This window comes from Mirounga angustirostris, unplaced genomic scaffold (assembly GCF_029215605.1).
Source record: "Mirounga angustirostris isolate CCGP_5_RB_7025 unplaced genomic scaffold, mMirAng1.0.hap1 SCAF_15, whole genome shotgun sequence".
Classification (NCBI taxonomy): Eukaryota; Metazoa; Chordata; class Mammalia; order Carnivora; family Phocidae; genus Mirounga; species Mirounga angustirostris.
In genome coordinates this window covers 40435122-40462994 of record NW_026991723.1, presented here as the reverse complement: position 1 = coordinate 40462994, position 27873 = coordinate 40435122, and the positions used below count along the sequence as shown (strand labels likewise).

At 41.8% G+C, this 27873-nt stretch overlaps 1 protein-coding gene across 7 annotated transcripts in view; it reads left to right on the top strand.

The window, feature by feature from the left end:
* Nucleotides 1–5101: 5101 nt before the first annotated feature.
* Nucleotides 5102–27873, top strand: part of NFIB (nuclear factor I B) — a 235261-nt gene continuing 212489 nt past the window's right edge. For all 7 annotated transcript variants that reach the window (XM_045882422.3, XM_045882420.3, XM_054509222.2 and 4 more), the window contains exons 1-2: nucleotides 5102–5766; nucleotides 11869–12400. In XM_045882422.3, coding sequence (XP_045738378.1) covers nucleotides 5737–5766; nucleotides 11869–12400 — 562 coding nt within the window. In that variant the 5' untranslated portion in view covers nucleotides 5102–5736. The remainder of the gene's footprint in view (nucleotides 5767–11868; nucleotides 12401–27873) is intronic.

Below are 27873 nucleotides of genomic sequence, written 5' to 3'. Positions count from 1 at the left end.
GAAGTTGGGAATCTCTGCTGATGAACTGGCTTCATCTCTGGAGAGAAGTGGAAACCGGCTAACCTTAATAGAGGAATCTGGCCCAATCGCTGTTCACATTCAGTCGTGGCTTGTAAATGTGCCCGAAATGTAAGCACACTTAGTGGGATAGTATTTTTTTTTTTTTTAACAGTCGAGTACAGGCATTTCAGCAGCGACATTATTAACAGCGTCATTTTTCTCATTTAGTTTTGTCCTCAGGGGACACCAAACAGCTCCCAGAGGAGGGAAGAAAAGTCCACGGTTATTTATTCGTTTCAGTGAAAGGGAAAGCACTGGCAGTGGGGGGTGGGAGGGTGGGGTGGGGAAGCTAACCAGTTGTGAACTTCCTAGGAGGGAAAAATTGCTACCCTAATTTGACAGTAGTAGTTTAAGGGCTGAGAGAGCTGGGCATGATTTTGCAATTCCCATCAAGTGCAGGCAATTTCAGTACTTGTTGGTTGTTTATGTATGTGCTTTTGAGTGGATTTTTGGTGTTCCTGCTTGTGGATATGAAATTGTGTTTTCCCGGCTACACATGTATGATTTTTGTGGTTCATCTGGAAGAAGGAAAGGTCCCTGGGCATGGTGTGGTGGATACTTGCAGTTTTGCAGGCCTGTTTCCTGGGGTCAGGAGGTCATCTGTCTCTTTTGTATTTAGTTTTAAAATATTGATATTGGCGATAGGGCCAGGGTGTGTGGTTGTTGAGCCTCCCCTCAAGTCACATTCAAGAGCTAAAAAAAAAAAAAAAAGTCATCGGGTGTATTGAAAATGACAGCTTTGTTAAGCTCCAAGAAACCTTTCCCTAAACTGCCCAGGATTTGCAACCTGTCACTGAGTTTCTTTAGAAGGGAGAAGGTTAAAAGAAAATCAATATTGATAGATACTTCAGATGTCAAGTCCTCTCTGGAGGTCGGTGAAAGGCTCCAACTGGGTAACTTGCTTAATTTTTCAAATATACAATTGAGTTTTGAAAAATCCAGTCTCCCGAAGCACTGGCATTCCTTCTTGAAGTCAACAAACTGTCAGCAAAGAAACTTTTTTCCTCTCTAAGGTGGCAGGGAGTAAGTGATATAGGGAGGAGATTTTAGCAATTCTGAAATATCAAATATTCCTGTTGCTGCAGGAGGCTTTCACTTCTTTCTAGTTCCTCAAACCAGATTTTGGGGTGAATGCAATTGGCTTGTCATTACCTTTTGGTGTGGGGGAGAGAGAAGAAAGAGAGTTTAGGGAGAGGTAAGTATCCAAAGCTAAGAAGTGTTTGGCCCATTTTAATAGTATCAGAAACTTCTCAGAGATATTTTAACAGCACTCTTAATACCATGGCACAGACATTCTGGAAAAAAGGGAAAGTGAATAAAATGCATGTACTTTCTCAATTCCTCTCTCTACTCTTCTACCTGGGTTTTAAAAGATTGGTACTTCTCAAATCAAAGGTAATGGATGAATGTTCTGAGAGAAGCCAGATGTCCCATACACCCAAATCTACCAGTCTCTCTTTACAAAAGTCTCCCTTAAAGTTCATCCTGGGAAGGCCTGCAGTGACCTTGAAATTGGCTGGACAAGAAGCAGTGTTTTTTGGGGGGGTGTGGGAGGGAATGTCAGCCATCCTGCCCATGGCTCCCAGGCCTGAATGGCCAGTCAAAGCCATATAAACTGAGCACCCAGGAAGCCCTTCCAGGATGTCTCTGTTGCTCATTCTTTCTTCCCTTTTCGTTCACCCCATCTCACCATTACTCCTTTCTCAATTTCCCTTTTCTTGGAAACACATCAAAACTCAAAACTACCAAGCATCCTCCATGCTCATCAGACTGTCCCCAACCACAAGCGCTCTACAAACACGGAGCACCTGAGAGAGATTTGAACCCCTCAGAGATAGGCCTGGGAGGCCCCAGACATCTTCACTTCTCTGGGATCTTACCTGGGTCTGTCGCTGCTTCTTCACCCCTGGTGCTGCTGCAGATTTGTGGGTTCTTCTGTGTAACAGTTGTCAATTTTTCGCTTTTCTTTTTTAAGCTTGTGAGAAACTTTTGGATGCAACCTAGTTTTGGTGGCAGAGGGAAATGGTTTCTGTTGGTAAGGGAAGCTAATAGGGGAGGAGGGGTACGACCTCTGCAGACACTTGCCCAGGGCTCAGCCCTGGGCCTCTTTTGCCAGGGGACAGCGGCTGGTTCTGGGATCTCTGGCTGAAAGGAGCGCTCTCTGGGTGCCAGGATTTCACTGGGGGTGGTGTGGTGTGGAGGGAGGGAAGAAGGGAGGGAGGGAGGGAGAGAAAGAGAGAGATGGGCTCCGGATTTTTAAAGAGACCCCGGAATAATGGCTTCTGTAAGAGCCCAGGCATTCAAAGAGGTGTGTTCAAGGACATGAGTGCATTCGTGCCAAGGGGAATGTCTTTTATGGTAAATTAACTCTGGTTAAATTGAATATTTGTTCAAAGGGAAACTCCAGTAGTTAAAGCTGGTATTATCAGTAACGCTTCCCCGCCCCCTCCCCTCAGACTTCGCTACGAGAGAAGAGAGAGGCAGCATAATGTGCGATACAAAGTGATGCTTTGGGGTTTTTATATTTAATCTGAGATCGCCTAAAATTTTCTGAGAGAGAAACGAGTATTTATTTGCATTAATCCCGACTGTCACCTCATCCTTTCATCTATAAAGACTGTCAACTTTATCCTGGCTTTTCAAAAAGAAGAAATGACCCACACAAAGGAAATTAACGTTGTCAGAACGCTGACTAGAGGATTTGCCTCCGGGGGGAGCAGGGAGGCTGCTCCCAGTGGTGTGTGCCCTGAAGGGTTAACTCGGGGCAGTTCTCGAAATTTCCCCGACTTTACCTGTCTTCCCTGATCCACCGCTCCCCCTCTCCGGCCTCCTCAGCTCCCCACCCCCCAGCGCCTTTCTTCTTTGGGCTCTGGGTTTACGGGGGCTGCAGCTGGTAGACTTGGCAAGCTCGCCTCATTAAGAGCGCTCTTTGAAAACGGACTGTGTTTGAGCATTTCCCTAATGAGGACAGGACGGGGTTAAAAAGTGACCATTTCATGGTTGACTTGAACCTGCCTACTTTTCTTGATGTGTCGTTGTGAAATGCTTGATGTGGATAACTCCCACTTGGTGAAGGAAAAAGTCACTGGTTCCCTCAGGTCCGCTGGGGGGACCGGGGGGGGGGGCGGTGGGCAGAAGCGGGAAAGAGCGAGAGAAAGGAGAAAGTTGAGGAAGAAAACCGAAAGAGAGGAAGAGGAGAAGAGGGAAGGAGAATCAGAGAGCCCCGCCAGACCCCAACAGCACAGTTGGGAGCAGGGGCAGTCGAGTCCTCTTCGTGGCCCCAACCGCCCCTGGCGGCCCCCAGCTAGGTAGACGCGGAGCCCCTGGCACTCACTTTTCCTCTCTCCATTGTCTGGACAGCCTTTGCTTCCACCTCTTCCCCACCCACCCCTTGCCGAAAACCGGAATTTGGGGGGCGGGGAGTGGTGTGTGTGTGTGTGTGTGTGTGTGAGTGTGTGTGTGTGTGTGTACGCGCGCGCGCCCGCGGGCGCGTACAGAAAGGGTGCAAGGCAAATCGCCTCCCTCCAAATACCCGAAATCAAGTTCATTCACTCGGGACCCCGCGGCTCGTCGCCGGGGTGGGGGCGGGGCCCTCCGCGCGGGAGCGAGGCCGGCGCGGCCGCCTCTGCAGGGCTGTAGCGGCACACGCACCCCGCTCGCGCGCGCGCCCGCCCTCCCCGCAGCTTCGGGCGCGCCGCCGCCCCGCCCTGCCTGCACCCCGGCGGGGAGGGAGCCGCTTTCCGCCGGCGCCCCGGGCCCCAGGGGGTGGGGATTGGGAGCGAGCCAGCGGGGCTGCAGGAGGAGGAGAGCGGAGCGGGCCGCGGGAGGAGGAGGAGGAGAAGGAGGAGGGAGCAGGAGGCGGCGGCGGCAGCTCGGCCCGATCCTCCCGCTCCGAGCGAGGCCACGTGCACGGGGCACCCCCGGGAGCGCGGCAAACGGCGGCGAAGCGCGGCGCGCCGCTTCTGCCGAGCTGCCCCGGGGCGCGGGCTCGCGCTGGGGAGACCCCGGAGGACCCCGCCCCCGCCCCCCGTCCGCGCCGGCGCTCCCCAACTACTTGAGCCGAAGTTCGCTCAGGCCCCCGCCTCCTCGGCCTGCCCCTCCTCCCTTCAGCCGGCGGGCTTGGCGGACCGCGCCCGCCCCGGGTGCGAGAGTCGGCGCCCCAGCCTGGGCCCCGGGGCGGCCTGGGTGTGAGGGAATTTTCCATTCGTTCCTTTCTCGGGCCCAGACCGGCTCAGTGCTTCTCCCACTCGGATGTTCCCGCGGCTTAAAGAGTCCGCAGCGAGCACAGAAATACCTCTTCCAGGGCGGGCTTTCGGGGGTGTGTATGTGTGTGTGGTGGTGTGGGGAGAGTGCGGGACTTGCCCAAAGGGCGGAAAGATCTAGTTTGGAAAGAAAAAAAAGTCATGGTTCTGTTGCACCGATATTAGACCTTTAACAAATGAGAGGGAGAGAGAGAGAGAGAAGAGAAAGAGAGAAGCAAGAGGAGGAGGAGGAAGGTGGGGGGCGGGGGGTGTGGAGAGGCTGGTGCAAAAGGAATGCGCGTTTGCAGGAGGAGGAGTAAAGCGATGATTGTGTAATTAAATAATAAAACAATCCTTAAGTCTGATTTGGAGAGAGCTCGAGCGGGGTCCAGAGGGTGGAACCGGTGAAAATTTCAACTTCCAAGTTTTGCAACGAAAGAAAGCGAGAGAGGGAGGGGAAAAAAGAGCCCAGAGCAGAAAAGAGACGAGTTTGGAGCCGAGCGGGAGAGCGGGATTTATCGTTTGGGATTTTTCAGGAGCTCGTTCCGATCCCCCTGGGCTCTGGGCAGCGGCGGCGGCAGCAGCAGCCTCCTCGCTCGGCCCGGTCAGACGCGGTGCGAGGCGGGCGGCCGGGCGGGCGGCCGGGCGCGGAAGAGCCGGCGCGGGCGGCGGCGGCGGCTGCAGCCGGGGGCCGCGCCGCGAGCCTCTTCCGCCCGGGAGACCTGCGCCCGAGCCCCCTCCCTCACCCCAGCCTCTCCCTTCTCCCCCACCCACCCCGCCCCCACCCGGCCCTCTCCCGCGCGCGCCCCGCCACCCGCGCGCACTCGCTCACGCTCCCCCTCGCGCACACACATGGTCGGCTCGCGGCAAAGTTTCGCTGGCGATCGCCACTCCGGAATCCTGCCGCAGTGCTCGGGGCTGTAACCTTGAACTTTCCCAGCGCGGTGACACATTCTCCTCGCTCTCCCTCCCGCGCTCTCTCCCGCGCCCCCCCTCCCCGCCTTTTTTAAAAAAGCATTTCACCACCAACTACCACCCCAATCCAACCCACGCCGAACCTTCGCGCACCCCCTAGCCCCCAACAACAACAACAACTGCAAAACAGAAAATAAATCCCAAACCCAGGCGAAAAGCAGCCAACACCGGCGGCGGCGGCGGCGGCCTCGGCGAGCAGGGCCAGCGCGCTCGGACTGCAAGAGGGTTAAAAGTGTAGATTGGATTTCACCCCGGGAAATCTAGCACGCCGAGTGAACTTGAATCTTTGGCTATTTAAGGAGGACTGGGTTTGTTGTGAAGTTGCGGTGATCCAGCGCAGAGCCCCGTCCTGATTGAACGCATCGCGGGGCTCAGATGACTGTAAAATGAATAGATGAAATTCTTGCTTCTCGAAGATTTTCTTGCGCATCTCCGGGAAAGTGCGTTTTAAGGCGAAGTCATGATGTATTCTCCCATCTGTCTCACTCAGGTACATGTCTCGGTCGCTCTCTCGAGCTTTCTCTCTAGTCCGAAATGCCTTTGTTTTGTTTTGTTGCTCTCGTCTGCGGACAGTTAACGGCTTTAGTTAACCTCCGTACATCCCTGTCCCTCGCAGAAGTGGCCCGGAGTTGCGGCGGGCTTTGCGGGGCGGCGTGGGAGCCGGCGCGCGGCCGCTCGCCCGAGGCCACTCCGCGCGCCCGACCCCGCGCCCTGGGCTCGGGGAGCGGGCGCCCGCGCGCTGCCAGGGCGGCTGGGCCGGGCGCGGCCGCCGGGGGTGGGCAGGGCCCCGGCCCGGGAGCGCCAGCCCCTGCGCGGCCCCCCGAGTGCCTGCTGCTGTGCGGCGCCCCTGCCCAGGGTGACCGCCGCCCCTGTCGGTCGCTGGAGCGCTGAGACCGACTCGGGCTTTAGAGGAGCTTTACGGAGGGACCGAGCCCTTATAAACAACCGGTGAACTTGGGCGAGGGGACTGTAGCACGAGTCCTTGTGGGCGCCTGTGGACTCCGCTGCAGGCAGTGGGCGGGCGACGAAGCGAGTCGGAGGCTGTGGTCCGGAGACCCATTCCTTTGCTTAATTTGGGGATCTGAAACTCTGGTCCATCGTGATCCGCACTTTGAGGTTTCCAGTGACCACACCACAAAGGCAGTCTTTACGTTGACACGAGTTAGTTGGTCTTGGGGAAAGTTAAGGACTTTAGAACATGTTCATTTTGTGGAGACCTGTTCATTTGATGATATTTGGGCGTAGCTCGGAAGGCAGAAAGTAATGCTGGAAAAGTAAGGTCATTTTAAAAAAAATTCACTTTGAAAATTGTCCTAAGACTTTAGGAACAACGTTATGAAATAAAGCACTGGCTTGATGCATTTTTAAGAACACAATTTATATAATTTTAAGCCAGACGGTCAAATGGAAAAGTGGTGAGACCGAACGGACTTACCTGGGGGCGGTTTTCATCGCTGCCCAGCTAACTAACCAACTGGCGAACTAACTAAATATCAGCCCAGAGTTGTTATTTGAAGCATTATTTTAAACCTCAAAAGGTGTGGGACTGTTGACTTCAGCTTTGAGGAGGAAGTGTCACCATTGGTAATTGATAACCATTTTCTTGGACATTGCCATAGAAAACTACACAGTTAAAGAAGTGTTGCCAGGTCTTAGTTGTGTTATAATTTTTTAAAAAATCCAATATCACGATGATACATTTTTATAATGGACAAATGATTAAGATTTCAATTGTATGACAATTAGAAGCCATTGTGATTGGAAAGGACCGAGGCATTCATAAATTGTGAATGAAGATGAAAACAATGATAAGGCTTATTCAGTGATTGGATACAGTCCTGTAGCTTTTTGGCTGACACATTTTTTATTGTTTATATTTTGTTTGGCATCTGAGTATGATTAAGTTAGATATGGCTATTTTCAGCAAGTAACGTGCACTTTAATTTAACAAAACTGGAAAAATGAGTTGCTGAGTTATTTGTATTTTAAAAGCTACAAATAATGGACAATAAATATGACGATGAAACTGTTTCAGGTATAACGAATTACCTTTAGTTGTAAAAGTTACCTTTCATATTACCTATCAGCAGGATATTTTTTTCTTTCTGGTAAACCATGTTCATTTGGTATTATCTCTACATTATTGAAGCCTAGTTCAAATAAAACAAATTGAGGTAAGCTTTTTCGCTTACAGAGTACTGCATCACTTATTCTCACCTGCAAAGGATTGCTTTTCTATATTAATTTATATTTCTAGCATCAGCTGCTCAGAAACCTTGCTAGTGATTACACTGCATTTTTTTATTTCCTCTAAATATGCACTGTAAAGTCACTAGCTTTATCGTAATTTCTATAAGTTGGAAATAACATTGCAGCATCGTGACATATGGAATATTAGGAGCATATACAGCATAATCATTCAGCTATCACATTAGTATTCAAGAACACATACTTAACAACACTAATTCATGATGACTAACATTCTCTCTTGTTTTAATAATGTAAATCTAGGTTGACGTATTAAAACTGTTATGGGGATTTCAGGCCTATGCTTAAGAAGGAATTGTAGCTTTCCAATTCTCAGTATCTCTGTGTCTTTATAGGTAATGTAAGGTGTTGCAAAAAGTAAGATTACATTAATAGCATTACTTTTATATCAGACCAGTAGTTTAGCTTTGTGTTATAAGAGTCTGTTAGCTATAGCAAAATGTTTTTTAGGATGTGTAAATACAGAATAGAGAAACATTCTTAATTGGTTGAAAACTTTACAAAGTGTCTCAGCTGTTGCAATAAAGTATCTAGGTTTTAGAAAGAATTTTAATTCAAAAGGAGCTACAGTTAAAGTTGTTGATATTTAGCAAAATGTTATGTAAAAGTGTCAGTATATCCTTATAAATCAGTATTTATACTTCAGTACAAATCAGATATAAAAGGAAAACTAAGAACCTTCATATATGATTTAATATTTTGCTTTTTCCAAAAATAATGTAAATCCTTAATAAAACTTTCACTTGGCATGACTGCAATGAATTATTAAAATTTCAAGTTCTTCATGGAACATATTTTAAATGGTTTATTGTTATATAGCAGTGCCTCAAGAATATCTAGTATTTACTCTTCCACCTCTCTGTTGATCTAATTTTCCATCCCTTTCATGGAAACCATTGTTTCTGTAAAGAAAAATAAATATTTCTGGTGGAATTAGAATTGTTTACTTTTACATTTGATATTTGTAACTTGGTTATTTATTTTATCAATTTAGGTCAACTAAAGGAAGTTTTAAAAGAGAAATGTCAATGAATTTTAATAAATACTCTAAAAGGGAGAGGTGGCATATTACCTTAGTGTAGAGCCATTAGATCTTAGGTCACTTATATGCTTAGCTTAAAAAAAACAAAAAACAAAAACTTTCATAATGGTTTAAAGTGTTATTGTGATAACCTATTAATTAGGACATTTGAATACCTTAATCACTTCTTTTTTTTGGATGAAGACAGTTACTATGCTTCATATGCGTGTCACTCAAAATTACTAAAAATGTATTGCAGCTCAGTGTTAGAAAACAGTCACACTTGGGAGATGACATTTTAGGCATGTTAATACAGAAGTGTATGTGACTTATAACAAACCTCTACTTACCATTTTTTTGGAGGTTATGTCTCCTTGTCAAGTGTTTCACTTGAAAGGAATCCACAGAATAGTAAAACCCTGAAACATTTTTATAAGGCAACTTTGTGGACTGAGCAAGTTTGCTGTTTCCATTTGTCAGTAAGAAAAAAACTATGTTTTAAAACATTATTTGGCAGCATTGGCAACAAACTCAAGGCAACCTTAAAAAAAAAAACCCACATTGTTTTGTGTGCATTTGCTAACAAATTCCAAATTCGGTTTTCAAATTTGCATTTTAATTGTTTAAAATAATTTATTAAAATTTTGGGATTTATTACATGACAGATGATTTGAAACTCAAACAAATTTAATCAAAAGTATGTTTGATGTCTTTATAAGAAAATGAAATGTCACTGAACATAGTACTTAAGGTTGTAAGCACTTAAGAGTTACCGCACCGCTTAATATCTGTTGCAATAATGCAACATTTTTAAAAGCGTGCCAAGGGTAAAATGAATGAGACAAAGCTCCCCCATCTATTCTTTACATTCTCAAGTCCTTAGCTGATGAGTATGTATGTATGTTTTTTAATCATATCAATAAATCGTAGTAAAAGTCAGATTATAGGAAGTGAGTTCCCAAAGCATGTTTAAGTCCACACTTCCTTAAATGGGGCTTCCTTTGCATTATTTCTAAGGGGGATAAACAAAGTTTTTGTAGTTATAGTGAAAGCTGAAAGCATGGCATCAGAAAGTATATGGAGATAGGGAGGTCTTATCATGGGCTGTGGTTGCTGTGAGCAGGGCTGCCTTCCCACACAAAGAACAGATTGTGGTTTAACTCTTTCCATGGCCTAGTTTAATGTGCTCGCATAGTAACCGAATTGTTCAAATCTCTGCTGGAAACTACTGATCGGTTTAATGATTTCCTCTATGGCATTTGGTTATGCCTCATGCTGTGATGTAATCATCTGCATTCTGTATTGTTATAAAATTTTGATTTATACTCATTCTGCCGGAGGAACGGTTTACAGCAATATGTTAAAACACTTGATAACTGTGTTAGTGATTGGATGGGACATACACCTTTTCCGTGTGTGAAACGCATACCGCGAACACGCTGTAGTCTTTAGCACTGAAAACTCGAATTTCATCTTAAAAATGGATTCAAACCCATAGGGCATTTTCTTTGGCCACCTTCTTTGTTAGAGTGTCATTAGTTGCACTTTCTTCATCTTTACCCTCCTGGCATTCATCAGACTGCTGGTTAGATAGAATTTATTCCACGCAATTCAGGGTGACCAGCCCTAGTGTGTCGATTCTAAGTTGGGATACGATAAGTTAGAGAAAGTTATTTTCCTGGTTGGGGTGATGGTGCATTCAGTGTGTCCAGAAAAGTGGCCGCGGTGGGAAGTTCTTATTTGCTTCGGATCTTGGTTTATTACACGCGTACAGTATGCCTGCACAGGATGTTAGCTCTTTCTCTGAGCAGTAATAGGCCTAAGCTTATGAGACAGGTTTTACCTATGGCAGGAAGTAATGAAACACGAACTGCTTTGGGAAGTAACTTGAAATATCTGTAGGTGAAGATGATCTGCCATTGCTCACTGCCTCCCTCCCTTAAAAAAAAGGCTTAGATGGAACAGGCAGGGAAAATGCAGGAGCCTAAGGTAAAACCACTTCATTCAAAAGACAGGATACTGGAGAGTCGATACACGTGCAGACTCACAAGCCATGCATACGTGCACCCACACTCCGGCCGGAGAATTCACATGCGTAGCAAATGAATTGTATTGATTCCACAAAAGCAGTAAGTGACCAGCGGTGCACTCCTGGTGTCACCCTGCCACCGCATGCAGAGACACAAAGCATGTAAAGTTGGTGCCAAGTTGCCATTTTTCATTGTTCACCTCAGATTGATTTTTGTTTAGAAGAATTGCCATACTCATGTGATCGGTTAACAAATTAACTGACTCTGTGGGGCTTCAGATTCTATAGGAAAGCTGCCGGAAGAACATTCATGTAATTTTTATTTTCAACTTTGGAAACTTTTATTGAAAAACGGGAAGAGCGTGTCTGTGAGAGAATAGAGTGTGAGAGTGAGTGAGTGTGTGTGTGTATGGCGTGCGTGCGTGTGTCTTGGAGGCGAGTGCTGGTGGTGGAGGGAGAGAATGCACTGCTCAAAGTATGGAAACCTTCTGTTCGGGACACTGATACGACAAGCTGTGTCCTTTGCCCACTTTCCCTCACTGTATACCGGTTTCTCTAGTTACCACTCTTGGAATGGTGCTGTTTCAGTGTTGGAATGTTGGACGTTTGATAAGAAAATGGATCAAGTTTAATGGCGCATGCTCTTTGTGCCACCAGCAGCCTCTTGCTGAGAGCATGCTCCAAAAGCGGGAACTGTGTGGCATTACACTGAGCATCTATATGCTTTGTGTTTCTGTGCCACAGAGAAGAGAAATGAACTGTGGCATCGCTCCTGCCTTCTGAACAGCTCTGCTCCGATTAAAAAAAAAAAATCTCACTGTGTTCTTTGTAAAATGGTACTGCTTAGTGTTAGTTGGTCAATCAAATATTTAAATATTAAATTAGGTGCCAAGCACCTTGGTTACTTACGTTTTAAGGAATGTAGGATGCATGGTGGGAATGAGGGGGATGGGGCCAGAGTGGAAATACAAATATAAATCTTATTTTCTTTTTAGGAGGCAGAATCAACCTGTATATTTTGGTGGAAAAGGGGCTGCTTGGCATACTTTATTTTCTTCTTCTCCTGCTATTTTGATAATTTTAAATAAGAAAAGAATGTGATTTTTATGCATAACTTTTTGTAATGAATTGGGAACGGACTGTAGTTTTCTTTCTTTCTTTCTTTCTTTCTTTCTTTCTTTCTTTCTTTCTTTCTTTCTTTATTTATTTTTTGAGCCTTTAAAACTAAGCTGACTGTGTCTGTCTTCTTTCTCCCCCCCCTTCATCTTCCACAGGATGAATTTCACCCATTCATCGAGGCACTCCTTCCACATGTCCGTGCAATCGCCTACACTTGGTTCAACCTGCAGGCTCGGAAACGCAAGTACTTTAAAAAGCACGAGAAGCGAATGTCAAAGGATGAAGAAAGAGCAGTCAAAGATGAGCTTCTCAGCGAAAAGCCTGAAATCAAACAGAAGTGGGCATCCAGGCTCCTGGCCAAACTGCGCAAAGACATCCGCCAGGAGTATCGAGAGGACTTTGTGCTCACCGTGACTGGCAAGAAGCACCCATGCTGTGTCTTATCCAATCCCGACCAGAAGGGTAAGATTAGGAGAATCGACTGCCTGCGACAGGCAGACAAAGTCTGGCGTCTGGATCTAGTCATGGTGATCCTGTTCAAAGGCATCCCCTTGGAAAGTACCGATGGAGAGCGGCTCATGAAATCCCCACATTGCACAAACCCAGCACTTTGTGTCCAGCCACATCATATCACAGTATCAGTTAAGGAGCTTGATTTGTTTTTGGCATACTACGTGCAGGAGCAAGGTAGGAGCAGATTGTTCTTTCTTCTAGTACGGCAAACACTGCCCACAAACCCCATATACGGAACAGCTGGCTTGGGTTGGATGTTCCTCGAGGCCCCTAGATCTCCTTCACCCCCTCTGGGTAGAGTGGCCTGCCCTCTTCCACTCCCATGTCCACTCCCATGGGCCAGCCATGGACACAGGCATGGAGCTTTCATACCCGGATAGGCGTGGGTGTTTTGGGAAAGACCACAAAGAGATGCGTTTTCAAATGTCTTTGAAATAATATACCTTTTCAAAGACACAGACTAGTCTGAAAAGTGTAGTTTATTACAATTCACTTTTTGTCCTCGACTGCATTCCTTGTGTCTAGTCATTTCTCAGTTTGAAAATGTAACTTTATTTATGAATAGTCAAACCGCTTTTTAATAATCTTTGTATTGGCCTCATAACTAACAAGGTAGATGAACTTTGCTCACGAATTTAGTCCTATTGCACCGAAAATAGAATTAACGTTTCCTATTACAAAATGCTTAAGATAGCCAATACCAGAAAGTGTATCTTACGTGGACCTAGATTTATTTAATTTGAATATATCTATCAACACGTCCTTTTGATTGTGTAATATTCGCCATAGATTAGATGGATTATAGTTCTTGTTTAAATAATTTATGGTATAATATTTTCCCAGCGTGACTTGGGAATACTTAATATCATTAGTTTACTTGAATGTGAATTCACAAAACTTACTGAGGAGAAAAGTTGCAGCTCTCCTTACAGAACAAAAACAGAAAGTGGACTGGTTACACTGGTTTAAAATAAATCTCAAAAAGAATGCAGAAACCACATACCATACCTATTAAAAAAAAAATTCCTGATAAAGACAGTGGTATAAATGTCAAAAATAGGGAATATTTTTGCTGAGTATTTTTTGAGTTCATGAAATATGTTTCTTTATTATTATTTTGTATTTTCCTTTAAATAAGTGAGGATTTCTTTTCTTCAAATAAATGTGTCAAGATACGGATTTCCATGTATTAGCAACATCATTTTAAAAAGCAGTGTACCAAAAGTGGACTGAAGTTTGATCTGCCACAGATGGTGGGTCATTTCCTAACTTGCCTGGTGGTAGGGAAATGGCCTGCAGATACTGAGGTGGCAGACGGGTTATCTGATATTCGTTATATAAATCTGGGATTCGGTAAATTGGTATGAACTTTCTTATTATCCAAAAAAATGAAATACCAGAATTACTCTTTTGACTCAGAAATCTAGGTACTTGTTACGTGCTTGTCTTTATAATTCCTTGATATAGTGTTAGAGCTATGCTTAAATGTCATTTAAAAATTTTTAGTTTGATTTTAAATAAGATGCTGGACATGATATATTTGAAACTTTACTTTTGTTGTTGTTGTCGAGACATTGCATTTGCCATTACCATGCATTTAACAATTGAAGTCCAAGTAATGATGGTTTAGAGAAAAATATATTTTTGCCCTGTGTGTCCTAAAATAAAAGCTCATAAACACATGACACTTAATTTGATTGACAGCTGTCTAGGAGGTGACATCCTAAGGTGGGCTGTATATCTGTGCTGGATTGACTGTGAATGTGTTGTAAGTGTGTTGTGAAAGTCAAGGCTGGAAGTAAAGTTTTAAAAAGTGGGCCATGCAACTTTTTAGTGCAGGGAGGGAAGATTCGCAACCACTTCACTGCTACTCACATTTTAACTTGCTTGAAGGCTAGTCCTTGAGGTGTGCATGCATGTACATTCACTCCTGGGGCAGGCAGCCAAGTCTCTTGGTGGATGAACTGACAATAAAGAACATATCCTTTGGATTTGTGGAGATAGATTGAAGAAAGAAAAATGCATAGATTAGATGCCTTCTGCATTGCACCATTGGTCATGATAGTCATGAAGTTTTAAGCAACTCTTGGAGACCATATTTTCAGATAAAACATTGATTTTGTTGTTTTTTTGAATCTCTATCATAAAAAGCTTTCATTATTTTACCCTGTACATCTAATTGGTATCCTCTCCTACCTGCCAGTGCGTCATCTCTTCTTAACATCTGTTGGCTCTTTCTTTGAAAAAGTCACATCAGGATGCTTTTGTGTTTTCCTTTCTTCAAAACTGATATCTTTTCTTTTTGGTCAAATGTAGGTTAATTATGTTATTTTGCAGTGCAATTGATTGAGGAAGGCATTTAGAAAGACAAGTCTGTAGTCAATCAAAGTGCTGCCTATCTCCCATCATGACTCTTTATTTCTCCTCTAAGTACAAGAAAACCCACTTAAGTCGGTTTTATACATCAGGCAAAGAAGTATGAAGAAAGACATGAGGGAAAAATAAGAAAAGGGAACTGTAATGTTTACAACAGAACAAGCAACAAAATTACCTTTCCCCCCCTCTTTCTCCATCTCCGCACTTCTAAATGACTGGGAGGAAAACATGAGAAAGAACAGAGAGAATGCCAAAGATGGTTGCCACTGGTACCAGGATTGGCATCAGACCCTCTTTGTTTAGCTCAGGATGCCTGTGATTTGTTAGTTGGCATCCGCATTGCAGTGTGGAGTGATGTTACAATATATTGACAATTTCCAGATCTAGAGATGTCAATAGTCCTCTTGGTTATTTATACGAGATCACGAACGGCATCTCTTCTGGAGGAGGAAATAAAGACCAGCATATAATAAAGTTCCATTGTTGGCCAACTTCCTCTGCTTTTCTTTTTCCCTCTTTCTCTTTTGGTTCAACCCACACTTTTTTTTTTTTTTTCCTTCATGCCCAGCAGCCTCATCTTTTTTTTGAAATGTGGAAAGAGTTACTAGAGCTTTGACACAAGCTCTAGTACTACATCTGCATCTGATATGGTTTTGGGAAAAATTTATGCATTTTGAAATCACTTTTGATATATAGTTCATTAGACCTTTGCATCACATGGCCACAAAGGCAGGAATTTCTTTAAAGCTCAATCTCTTTGTTATTCAGCTTCTTCGATGCATATAGCCCGACTGACCGCAATTTAGTCCATTTTTCTATTTCTCCACATTAGTAAAAGGTCATGTTCAATACAGTCATTTATAAAATTAGATAAGCCCCCCACTTTACCTCAAACATACACATCATGTGGGAGTAACTGCGTTTAAATCCATAAAATCATTTGACGTTATTGATTCAGAGGGCTGCGCTTCGGCTGTTCCGTTGCTACAAGAACCGCCATTTTGTTTGTGAAGTGCCAGGCGAGGGGGAAAAAAAAGGCAGACACTGTGCTTGATGCCAATAATGGTTGCCAGTGGCACCGAGGTTGGCATCAGACCCTCTTTGTCTAGTTGCTGAATGCCTTTGATTCGTTGGTTGGCATCCGCATTGCAGTGGGCACACTGGAAAGTTTTTGACAATCCCTGAATGAGAGCTGCTTGCTTGTTTGCTGCGGCAAACCTTAGCTAATATAAAACCCTTCCTTTTTATTTTTTAGGTTGTTGCTTTTTGGGTTTTTTTTTTTTTTAAAGCTGTGATAGATTAGAGGAAAAAACAGCTCTAAAGTGGCCTCCATTTTCCCAAGGATGTTAAAGATGTCCAATGATTCTTGGGCAGGTGGTACCTATTCCCCATATTGTCTTTGTTATTGCATTCATGAAAGCCAAGCAAAACAAAACAAAACAAAAACCAGGCAAACCCTGCACAGGACACCTTTCTGGGACGTAAGTGTGCTGTAGGATGCGGGGTGTGTGTTGAGGGTGTGGAAGGCTAGCTGAATGTAGTGGTGTGTAATGCATTCATTATGACTGACTCTTGCTTTCAGTCACATCACTGCTTATTTCTTATGTAATCTGTAGTTCCCTGAGTTTCCAGCTTTCCAAATTTTATAGTAACATGTTGAGAGGATTTAACTTTTCTTTCTAGTGACTAACGTGGAACAGTGTAAATGTTAAAAAAGAAAATAAGCAAAGCCTCATGAGGAAACCTATGTGTTAAGGTCTGATACAAATCCTCTGTTCCTGAATTTCTCAGTTCTGCATCAAAATGTTGCCAGATTCTCAGAACACAGTTCTGCACACCAGGAAAACCAACCAAAAGGCTAAAATAATTTTGGTTGACGTTTCCTAGATAGTGAGCATTAATATTGCTTTCCGGTTAACCACCATTATCTCATTAATTAATAAGAAGGATTAGCAGTTCTACCCCAAAGGGCTGCAGAGAAGGAAGTCTGGCCTATGGGAGGCCTTGAGTCCAGGCTGTGTCCTGTCTGAAGGGGAAACGGGGGTGGGGTGGGGTGTGTGTGTGGGGGAAGACTGGGCTTTCCCTGAGGCAGGGAAGGGTTTTGAAGAAGGAGGTCAAAACACACTAAGAAGTTTAAAGATCTCAAGAGATAGTAACTACTGTCCTGAATTTAACAGATCAGAGTTTAAACTAAGTCAGCCTAACTGATTTTTGGACCGTACTTTTGCACTCCTATTAAACACGTTTCGGATACTGAAGAGAGTCCAGGAACCTCTCATGGCTTATGGCTCTTATTAAGGAGGAGTTTCCTTTAGCCTTGGGGAACCCTTAAAGTCAGGATCCACTGCTGGATGGCAACTTTCGTTGTTTTATTGTTAAGCATTATGATAATTAAAGTATATTTTAAAGTTGTGAAAAATGTGACTTGTTTACAGGGGAGGTTGTAATCATTGTTACTGTTTTTGAAATAGAATCCTTCCCGGTTGTCACATATCATTAGCGAGGAAGCAAATGCTAAGAATTATTTTCCTCCCTCAGTTACTGACTTTTAGAATCCTTTTGGGTAACCATTATTTCTTTATGAAAAGCTTATGTAGGTAATTGTTTGCAAGTTGACAGCGTATTTTAACATTTTAATAAATTTCACTTCATTTGCAGGTATTTCCCATTATGGGGAAAACTAAGCTCTTGGAATTTGTTGAAATGAGGCCGCCCTCCAGAATGATCTGGTGTGCTTGCATTTGCGAAGGGCTCAGAGAGCATAAAGTTTGTGTGCACGTGGGATTTGGGGGGGGACACTGCTAAATTTTCCCATCTAGCATCCTGTCCTTGACTGAACTCCTGAGCTCCAGGGCACATTTGTTTGCATTCTAGCTCACACACAAGTCGCCAGATAAAGAGTGGCTCTTACTGGCATGACGTACTCCAAGGCTTAATGAGACTTTTGTGGGAACATATATTGTAAGATAAGATACTTAGCCATTTTCTCACGGATAAAGGGCTAGAAGCTCACCCTCTGTGCCATGATATCTCTGCCATAAGAGATAGCTCTGCCAGACAATTCAAGAGTTAAACTCGGAGGCCCCAGTTACCAGCTGGGGAAGCTTGGCATCTGTGTTCTGATATGGCAACTAAGCTCTTGCATTGCTGTTAATATGATTTCACTTTTCAAAGGGAAAGGAGTTTGGGCGGGGGGGGGGGAGCGGCTCGTTTGTTACATCAATTATGATTTCAAATATTAAAAAAAAAATACAGTGACCCACTTTCTGGAGGCAGCAAAGGTTGGAAAAATATCCTACCGACAGCATTAGGCATCCCTCCCACCTTAGGCCCTCTCCAACTGCCCCCCCCATACACAGAACTGCACATTTTATAATAAAAAATACTCACCTAGATATGGGTTGGATTTGCAAATTTGCTGCACTCTGCCTCTTGTGTGGTTAAAAGACTCTATATGTAAAAGAATGGAGATGCTGTTCATTATTCAGGAATAATGGTAATTTGGGGATCTGTGAATTGCAGTGACAGAGATGGTGGATGGGTTTCCCAAGGGTTGACTCCTTGACAGATTCAGCGTGGGCCTTGGAGCTGGGCAGGGCCACTTAGGGAGGCCACCCATAGCCACGGCCTAAGTTCTTTAAAGTTGCTGGTTTCCAAAGTGGAGCAGAGGGAGTGTTTCCACGCAGAGAGGTAATATGGAATGGGTAGGATCTCTTATTTACTTAGTTGTTTTTCCCTAACTGTGGAACTTAGGAGGGAATTGCCAAAAGGAAATTAAAGTTTTAATCCTCCGTTAATTTTTCCTTTCAAATTTGGCATTACGGTTTGAAACAGTCCAAGATACCTGACTTCGTAAAGACTTTCTCCCCATAAACGTTCATGATGCTTGATTGAACTGAAAAACTAGGCCAGTGGGCTTAAAAAAAAACTCTGCAAGGGCACTCTTTTGCCCTTCACATCTCTGCTGACCTGTTAGGATTTCAGCACCTGAAGAGGGAGGGACCGTCCCAGTGCGAGGCTGAATCAGAATTCTCTGGAATTCTTAAAAGTTGAGATAAGTAAGTTTTCATTTCTGGCATCCCAGTGGCTTGTATGATAACTGACTTTAAAATCACAGGAATAATTACCGCTTTGTTGGGAGCTTAGGGTGACAGAGAGTGGAAATAGCATAGGAAAAACTTTCTGAGATGGGAGGTTGCTAACGATCTGAAATTCCAGGGGCAAAGTGAAGGGTGATCCCTTGCTGTGAAGCTCGCTTTTTGGGTAGAAATTTCTCTTCAGCTTGGGAAAGAATAGCATTTTCTAGTTTGAAGTTGAAAGCAGAGTCCTGCGACACTCGAGGCGTTTTTGTTATGTGCTAAGGCTGAGCAAGTGATTAGCCAACGTCATGTTCAAAGCAAAGTTTTCCAACTTTTTTCCCCTCCATCCTTGTGGAGGAGGAATAATTTTAGAAATCTCAAGGACTAGTGGTTATGCGATGGGAAGCCGGAGTGATTACAGCAGCGAGCCTCAGCGCCAAGCATAGCAAGAGGGGGGCTTCCTCTGAATCATGAGCGCTTTTCTGTGGCAGCGTGGTATGTCGTCTCATTTTAAAGAACATTCTTGGGTCCTTGAACTCTAATTATGTGATGTGGTTAATTTAACTGAATTCAGTTGTTAGGATTTGGCATAGGGAATAAATCATCAGACTGCAGAGAACTTGTGAAAACGAAGTGCGTGGAGTGAGGAGTGAGTCTGTGGGGTTAGCTTGTATTAGACTGAACGGTACAGGATGTGAGGCTAATGGGACTTGAATGGCTGGGCTTTTGGTTGTTATATTATTCAGAAAATTGGAAGAAATGGCTAGCAATTAACCAATGAGGTGGAAAGACCTTGAGGCTGAATTGAAGGCCACACACTGAAAAAAAAAATCTTCAAAATTTACATCAAGCAATATTCCAAGATAGGAATGCAAACTCTTCTTGTGTATAAATATATTGTTTATAATAAAACACTTAGAAACACATATTCTCTCTTTTATGATGATAGTTTAAATAGGACAGCATTGATGAATCACAGACAAATTAAAGAACTCTGAATAAGGACTATATAATTGAAAATATGGGGTGATGGATGAAGTAATTTTACTAGCTGAGAGTTGCCCGGAGGTTGTATATTTTCAGAATCCCATTTTAAGGCAGTTCAGAGCATGTAGTAAGTTATGGATGAAGCACAAATCATTTGAAAATGGGATTTGTTTAAACAAGTGCAAAAAAGAAAGTAAGAATTGCCCTTGAAAAAAATTCTTTATTCTAAGTATGTGCAGTTTAAAATTTTTGGTTAGCTTTAACTCTGTTTCTCAAAATAGAACATTTAGTAAACAGTATTCAACTGAATTTTAAAATACACATATCTCCCCCAAAACTACACAGAAGCATTTAACAAGCATCGGTTAATATTCAGTGACACTCATATATATTCTGATACTGAGTGAAGCTGAAGATTTCTTTAAAAACTTGATTTTTCAAAACTCACATTGAAAAAAATTCCGTGGAAAAATGTATCGTTGTTAACAGGGAATGGCAGAGTTCAGGACAAAAATCTAATCATGAGCACAGATGTTAAGAAAGTTATTTGAAATGGGGTGTATTCTGTAATTCATGTGAGTAGGGAATTACATTTATGCCTATGTTAATAACACGAGTATGTCAATATGAAGTCTATACCCCTCTATTAGTGAAATCTAAAGTGTGAAAAATGTTCCTGCTTAGGACAACTTGTATTTTATTATTCTGACATCTGCAGTTTCTGGATGGATTACCTTAAATTTGCTATGCTATGTTAAAAGCCTTGTTTTATGAGGTCGGTCTCAGCTTCTGGCCTTGGTGTCAGGAACCCTGCTACGTGATGCAACTTGCCTTGTTAGGTTTAATTGACCAAAGCTGATGTGTTAAAACAATTCATTTGTGCTGTAACTTATGCCCTGGCTAAGTTGCTACCTGAATCCTTTGACCTTGACTTGTCTGGGTCACGAAATGGCTGCAAGCTGTTTGACCTTTCTATTGTGCTGTAATGTCACTGTTTCCTCTTATTCTTTAATGGTAATAGCTGACAAAAAGCCCCAGCCCTGACTTTACACCCCAGTGGATTTAAGGCGTCCCTCTGCAGTAGCTATGTCTTCTGTTTGACAAGGTCTGGCTGTAGAAGTGACTTTCTTTTGTTTGCTGACAGTGATGGGGACAAATTTGCAGCCCTCCTTACTACCAGAGGTGGGGGATAGTATTCTGGTATTTAGAGGGATTTGAATTCCTTCTGCTTAGATTTTCAGTTTCCGTGTTTTATGATGATGCATATCACAATTTCCTTTTCCCCACTCTTCTGAGGTCGACTTTGCAGCTTTTCATATTTATGATTTCCTTAATAATTGCTTTTCAACATTTTCAGCTGTTACAATAAAAATAATCTATTGTCATTACATAGGGTAAAAGTGATAAATTGAGCTATGCTTTTGGTTACCAATATATAAGTCCTAAAACAACGGACATTTAAACTTCACCCTATAAATCTTTGCCCAGTATTGGAAAAAGCCTTATACTAACCGTGTAGGACAAGACAGAATTTTTAAAAAATCAGAGTCATGTCGTAACTTTATGTATCCCACCTTACAACTCAGTTTATAGTTTTAGGGGAAGCCTATTTTTTGTGACTTAAATAGCTAAGTCCCAATACATAGTAGCGAACCATTAGTAGACTTGAAGTTTTTATTTTCTGTGGGGACTTTTGCCAGCATGTGAAATTAAATATTTATTTTAATGAATATAAAAATTGTTTTTCTATTCTTTATGAGGACCCATATGCAAAAATGGAGTTTTACCTCTGTTCTCTTCTGAAGCAGTGAAATAATTTTATTTTTAAAATAACTGGAAATGCCTTCTAAAATGTTAAAACAGATATTTTTATCCTACCAAATTTTTCTTTGCCAAATATGACATTGTAGTTCATGATTTTTCCTATATTTGCCAGATTAAATATTTAAAATCCAAGCTGTTACATTTTATTTTTAAATTATTAGAGGAAAAAAAGGAAGTTTAAGTTAGAATGTGCATTTCCTTACTTGTGTGCCGCATACTGTTTATACATGTGTGTGGATACACTGACAGATGAGAGACAATGTGGCTCAGGCACTAGAACCTTGGGGAAAAAAGCCCTAGATTTTTCTATTCTCATTTAAAAAAATAATCTGAAATGTCAGGTGAGAGGATTTTACTTTTTCTTTTCTTTTCTTTCATTTTTTTGGCGGGGGGGGGGGGAGCGCGGGGCGGCTGGCAGTTGTTTTAAACTATTTCCCCCCTGGGGGAATGTTCACAAGGTTAAGGAATTTAAATGCTTCTCAGCGTTAATTGTGTTGATAATCCAGCATCCCAGAGGTTCGAGGAAGAAGGGTGAATGAAATACACTGAATCTGATTTACTCAGGAGCCTTAGTTTCTCTCTGTTCCATAAAAACCAGTCTAGACTCAAAGACACATCTCTCTTGACTTTTTGTTCCCTCGTTGGCTTCCTCAGTGGTAGAGCCAACGTAGTTAGTTGGGTTTGGATGTGGTTAGGGGGGCTAATGGGTCAGATGCAGTGGGACCGTGGTTGGAAAAGAGTGAGCAAGCAGCCCCTGAGGATTTCAAAAATGTCTATGACTTCTTGAAGTCAGCCTCAGTTCCTCCATTGAAAGAATTCACAATGGAGCTCAGCTGTTGAGTTAAAGAGGTTAAGTTCCGGGGCCACGCATGCTGGTGTGCGTGCGTGCGTGCGTGCGTGCGTGCGTGCATGCGCGCATGCGCGCGCACTCGAGCTCTGAAGAGGAAAAGTGAAGCTGGAGAAGAAGAGAGAGGTAGGGCTTAGATCTTGCAGGAATTACTTAAGAAGAATAATTCCTAGATAGATTGGAGAGCAAATACAGTGCAGTTTAAAATATTCTGTCATCTTTTGAATTTGGGATTGCTTTTGGAGTTGAGCACATCTCCCTTCTTCCTGCCGTTTTAGATTTTTTGCGGCATCGAAAATTAAGTGCATGAATCTGACATTTAGGGTCTACTCTTGGTTCTACCTTCTCTCAGCTTTGTGACCTTGGTCAAGCCACTTAAGCTCCATGTGCTTTGGTTTTCTGTTTCGTAAAATGAGGATCAAAACGTCTACTTCACAGGATTGTTTTGGGATTAAATGAAATAATTCATGTAAGCAAAAGCAGTAGTATTAACAACAGCCGTTATTACTCTATGTAAAGGAACATAGCATAATAGATGCTTGCAGAGAAACTAGGCTGATGTTGGAGAGAAGAGGTGATTGGGTGTTGAAGCAGAAGGTCATAATTAGTTTTTACATTATCAGGTGATAAGACATTCCCAAGAGAAAATGAAAGTCTCTGATCACAGTAATGTTTATAGATATTTGTTAGTAAAACCTCTGAATGTAGGCGTATGAAGTTAGCTAGTTGTATATAGTTTTAAAATCTATTTAAGTTAGGAACACTGTACAGTTTTAGCAATCCTTTATATCAGATTTACCAGAGAAGTAACTTCTTGACCAAACTAGGAATATTTCAAAGAAAGGAGTAAAATAATTTTATTAGCAGCTCTCTGAATAAATAACTCAATTTTGGTATCAAATGAAGGGTGTCCTAGCAAGACTTGTAATTCACTGCATTCCAGTGAAAGCGTAAGACTTCTGTTTACCAAAAAATTAAATTGCCAACATTTGGGAGAACTACACTTAAGTTTTAAATTTAGTTGGACAGAAGTGATGATATGTGGCTAGACTGGATTGTTCTTGACGAAGAGCATGCTGCTGGTTTTTAGACTCTAAGTCTGAAAGTGCATTATTCAAAAATGACCCCTAGTTGGGTCAAAACTCAAAATGTTTAATTAGTTGCATGAATTGTTTTGACTTTATTACCATTTAGCTCCTTCTCCTTTAAGTCAGTCTTCCCCATTTATCCTTTTTATGGTGTTAAGCAAATTAATTAAATGATCTCTAGAGGGGAAAAAGTTCTTATTTCTTACTTAAAGTGATTTCACTTTTACTAAGAACAACTGGGAGCCAAATGGGAGGGAGTTAAAACATTCCCTTCTTTTCAAGCTAGATTTGGGATTAGTGTTTGACTTTAGTGGCTCTGGATGGCTGCATCCTTGTGGTCGTGAAGCCACTTTTGTGGGCCAAATATGTGGGGAGCTTGTCATGGCACTTGTCCATGGCCGATGGGTTGCTCCCCTCACTTTCTCTGCACAGCAGGTTTGGAAAGTGAATGGATTCACCCATATCCATGGTTTCTACTAGAGAAGTGCCTTAAATTACATGTCACATTGGTGTCGTACAAAAAAATAAAATCATATTCTTACAGGAAGCATTTTATAATAATACCTGGAGGTTCTAGCCAGGAGTTAATAGGAAAAGCTGTCTCACTGTTTGTTCATCAGTTAAAGGATAACTGGGATGGGCAGCAAACAGTATCAGAACATTGATTAGCTTGTTTAGATTCTGGCACATACTTTTAAATAATCTGTGTCATGGGTTTTCTTTTTGAGAACATACCTTGTATTTAGTTGCTCTTCTGTTCGTGGGATACACAAAAATAAAACAGCATGTATTTTAGTACATGAAGGAAATTATATTCAAAATTTTTTAACATATGTAAAATGGATTGTTGTTGATGGCAGAAGGATTGGCATTTTATCTTTCTAATACCTTGGAAAAGCTTTATTTGCACTTATGACTTAAAGTTGGTATTGACCTAAAATAGCAATGCATATATGGTTCATGGTTCTTAAATACTGGTTGCCTTTCATAGCCTCTTGGAGATGCTAACGTATTTCTTGAAATTTCCTGATGGTAAAGTATTAATATTTTTGGATAAGACTTAGAGTTATCATGTAACAATATCTGTTCTATTTACAGTCTCCAAATAAGGGAAAAGCTGCTTATAGTAATATGAGGATCACTGGTCTTACAATAATTAAATAGACTTGTTATACTACATTAATCCCTTTTGGAACATTTGGAATGACTTCTTAGTACTAACAAACATAGCATTAGGGCCTAAAATTAATCTGCTTTTGGTATCCAACATTTTATAATATAAAACATGTGTATAGAGAAACATATTTCGGGTTTAAGATGAGTTCATGGGAAGACAAAATGAAATTATATTGGAGTATGATTCCAAGTACTGATAAAATACGGAATTCATTTACAATCAGCGTAGGTAGACAAATTGTTTTTGCTAAGTTTTTGTGTTTTGGTGAATATGATGTTTGGGCTCTCAGAATTACTTTCCCCCTGAGATCCAAGTTTTGTACATGATCCACCAGATATACGTGGCATGAAATGGGAACATTTCCATCCCAGTATCCAGGAGGCTGGGGTAACAGCTTGTGAGCTGGTGTTTCTTGGTTACCTGCATTGATATGGTTATTTATCAATCCCAGAGAAAATGAAGTGGACTCAATTTTAAAGTCTGGCCCAGTCTTATTCTGTGTTTTGTAGAAATGGTTTAAGTTAGTGGCAGACTCTGCATTCCCACAGCATTATTCCAGATTTGCTGAAGGGACTTCTGAGATAGGGTTATGTGGACATCTGTTGTGGAAGCCCCATGAGGCATAATTCCCTCTGCAGTGTGGGCTATTGTTGAGTTTTTCACACCTGGGATGTGAAGTCAGCCTTCGGTGTTCCGGTTCCAGGGGAGATATTTGGGGAAGGATCAAGGGCTAGTTCACTTCTCGGACAGATTGTGTGCATCTGCACAGAGAAGTATGGAAGTGCTGAGAGTATCGAGTGGTTTGCAGCCATTTTAGACCATGTGCCTGGGACCAGCTAATACATTGTCAGGGAAAAACATGATGTAGCAACAATATTAGATCATGCAAATGAGACTACTGAATAGTAATAGTTATGGGCAATATTTTGGAAAACACTGATTAGTGACAGTTTTATTACAGCAAATGTATGTATCAAGTCCCCAGATTTCATTGTAATGCACTGAAAACAGATGTCAAAGTGTCCCAAACAGAATTTCATGGTTAATCTACATATTGCATGGAAAGTACAAACAAACCATTTAGAATTCTGTTATTTAATCCTTTTAGAAGGAATGAAAATATACAATTTAGATTTACTCCATTCTTTCTTTTAATTTCAGTTTTTGTTTTCTAGGGGCTGATGATAAGTTATTTTTTGTTGTTGTTGTTTGCTATTTTCTTAAGATGCATATGGGAGAAGACATTTCTGAATAAGGACATGGTTTTACTTAATGTACTTTGAACTGTAAGTTTCTGAACATAAAGTCTTTGCATTAAAAAAAAAAAAAGAAAAGAAAAATTAGGTTCTAAATTATTTAGTGACCTGGTATGGAATTACTTCCTTCTATTCCTTTGTTTACTGATGTAGAGTTCCATTCTATGCCACATAGTGATGGAAGCAGCATGCTGAAGAGGAAGAGAAGGCAAATGGTAGCCCTACTGCATGCAAGTCCCCTGGAGACTTTGAGCCTCTCAGGGCCTCTCTTTCTCTCTCTGTCAAGGGAAGGTATTGGCTAGAGGACTTCCACTGTCCCTCTTAGCTCGGGCATCTTAGGAATTTGGCTTCTGGTTACCTTGGCAAGAGGGACTATCCCCTCCATGTTAAGCAATATTTAATAAAGTTTAGCATACTCTTGTTAAATTTGGGAATTTTAATACATTTTATTTATTAAAAAGAAGTAGAAATTGTGTAACTTGCCAGTTGGGTAACACTTTCATGTTGCTCAATTCAAAGTCCAATAGTCAGATCATTTTGTTCGATCCAGATAAAAAGCTTGCTTTTTTAAAGAAAGAGGACTTTAACTCATAGAAGCTTAGAGCTGCGAGAATCTCTAGAGACTTTCTCACTTTCCAGCTGTGGGTACTGAGTCTAAGAGAGCCCCAAAGCCACTTCGGTGGTTTGTGTCAGTTTTACTGCTACAAAGACATAAATAAGCATAAATAATAAATAGAGTATTATTTTGTGGACATAGCAGCCTTTTTTTTTTTAAAGGAACATAGAAGGAAATCATGATTATAAATCTTAATATTATCATTTTGTAACTTATTGAAATCAGTTGATTCAAGAGTCCAGTTTTTTCTCTCATACCTTTTCATAAGATATATTCTAGTGAAGTCGTTCTGCAGCTATGGTCTTCATGAGAATGACGGGCCTTTCATTTTTTCAGTGCATGGAAAATACTTCTTGGGTTATGGCCAACTAATAAGGATTGGATACTAGCTGGAAAACAGAGGATCCGTTAAAAATGCATTGCCAGATTTCTAGTCATATTGTAGGTCATGTTTGAGATTGCTTGTAAGAAAAACTGGTTTTTGGAAGTTAGATATTGGAAGAAAAAGTGGGAGCTGGTAATAAGTTGGCTTAAGCTCTGCTTCCTGGATGTCTACAATTTTCAGATTAGCTTGATAATTGCTGTACCTCCATTTTCCTTTGTGTGGTATATGTCTCTCATCGTAGTTGAAAAAATTGCTTTTTTTTTCAAGTTTCAAATATCCGTGTACCTTCTTTTACTGAGGAGATGTTTCTGAGGATTTTTCCTTGGTTTAATTTTTAGAAACCAAAACATATTAAATTCACAAGGGCAATTCAATTTCAAAAGGAAACTTTCAGTGAATCTTTTTGCTAAGGTAAGAATTCTTTTTATAACATAAAAGATTTATCTCTAAATTAAATTGTTTTATGAGTGTCCTGTAATGTGCTTATGTATATCAGGCCACCCCTGAAGATAGCAGAGATTAGTAAATTAAAGCAGAGACACTAACAGTATTAGAAAAAGTTTAATATCAGCTACTTTCAGGAACCAGTTTCTAGTTTGATATTTTATGGAGAAAGCTTGAAAGCATGTTTTAAAGGCACAGTTATAGATGGAAAAATAGATGAATAAAAGATGGGTATTGTGCAAGAGCATCACACCGAAATCAATGGAAACATTATGGGAGCATACTATTAAATAGATCATATGTATTTATTAAATGAATTAATATAGATTATTTAAATTGAATACAGAACATAATGTGTTACTGAAGTGATTCAAAGGAAGTTCCTCAAACTGGGAAAATCGACTTTTTACTGAGACTCGTTTTGTTTTCTTTTGTATCTCCACTGGCGATTGGCCACTGTAGAAGTACTGTCGTCCCCACCTCATATGTACATAAATGTCGAGAATGAGTAGAATAACAACAGAAGCATAGTGTCCCTATTAGCAATAGAGCCTGTCCTGGAACCAAG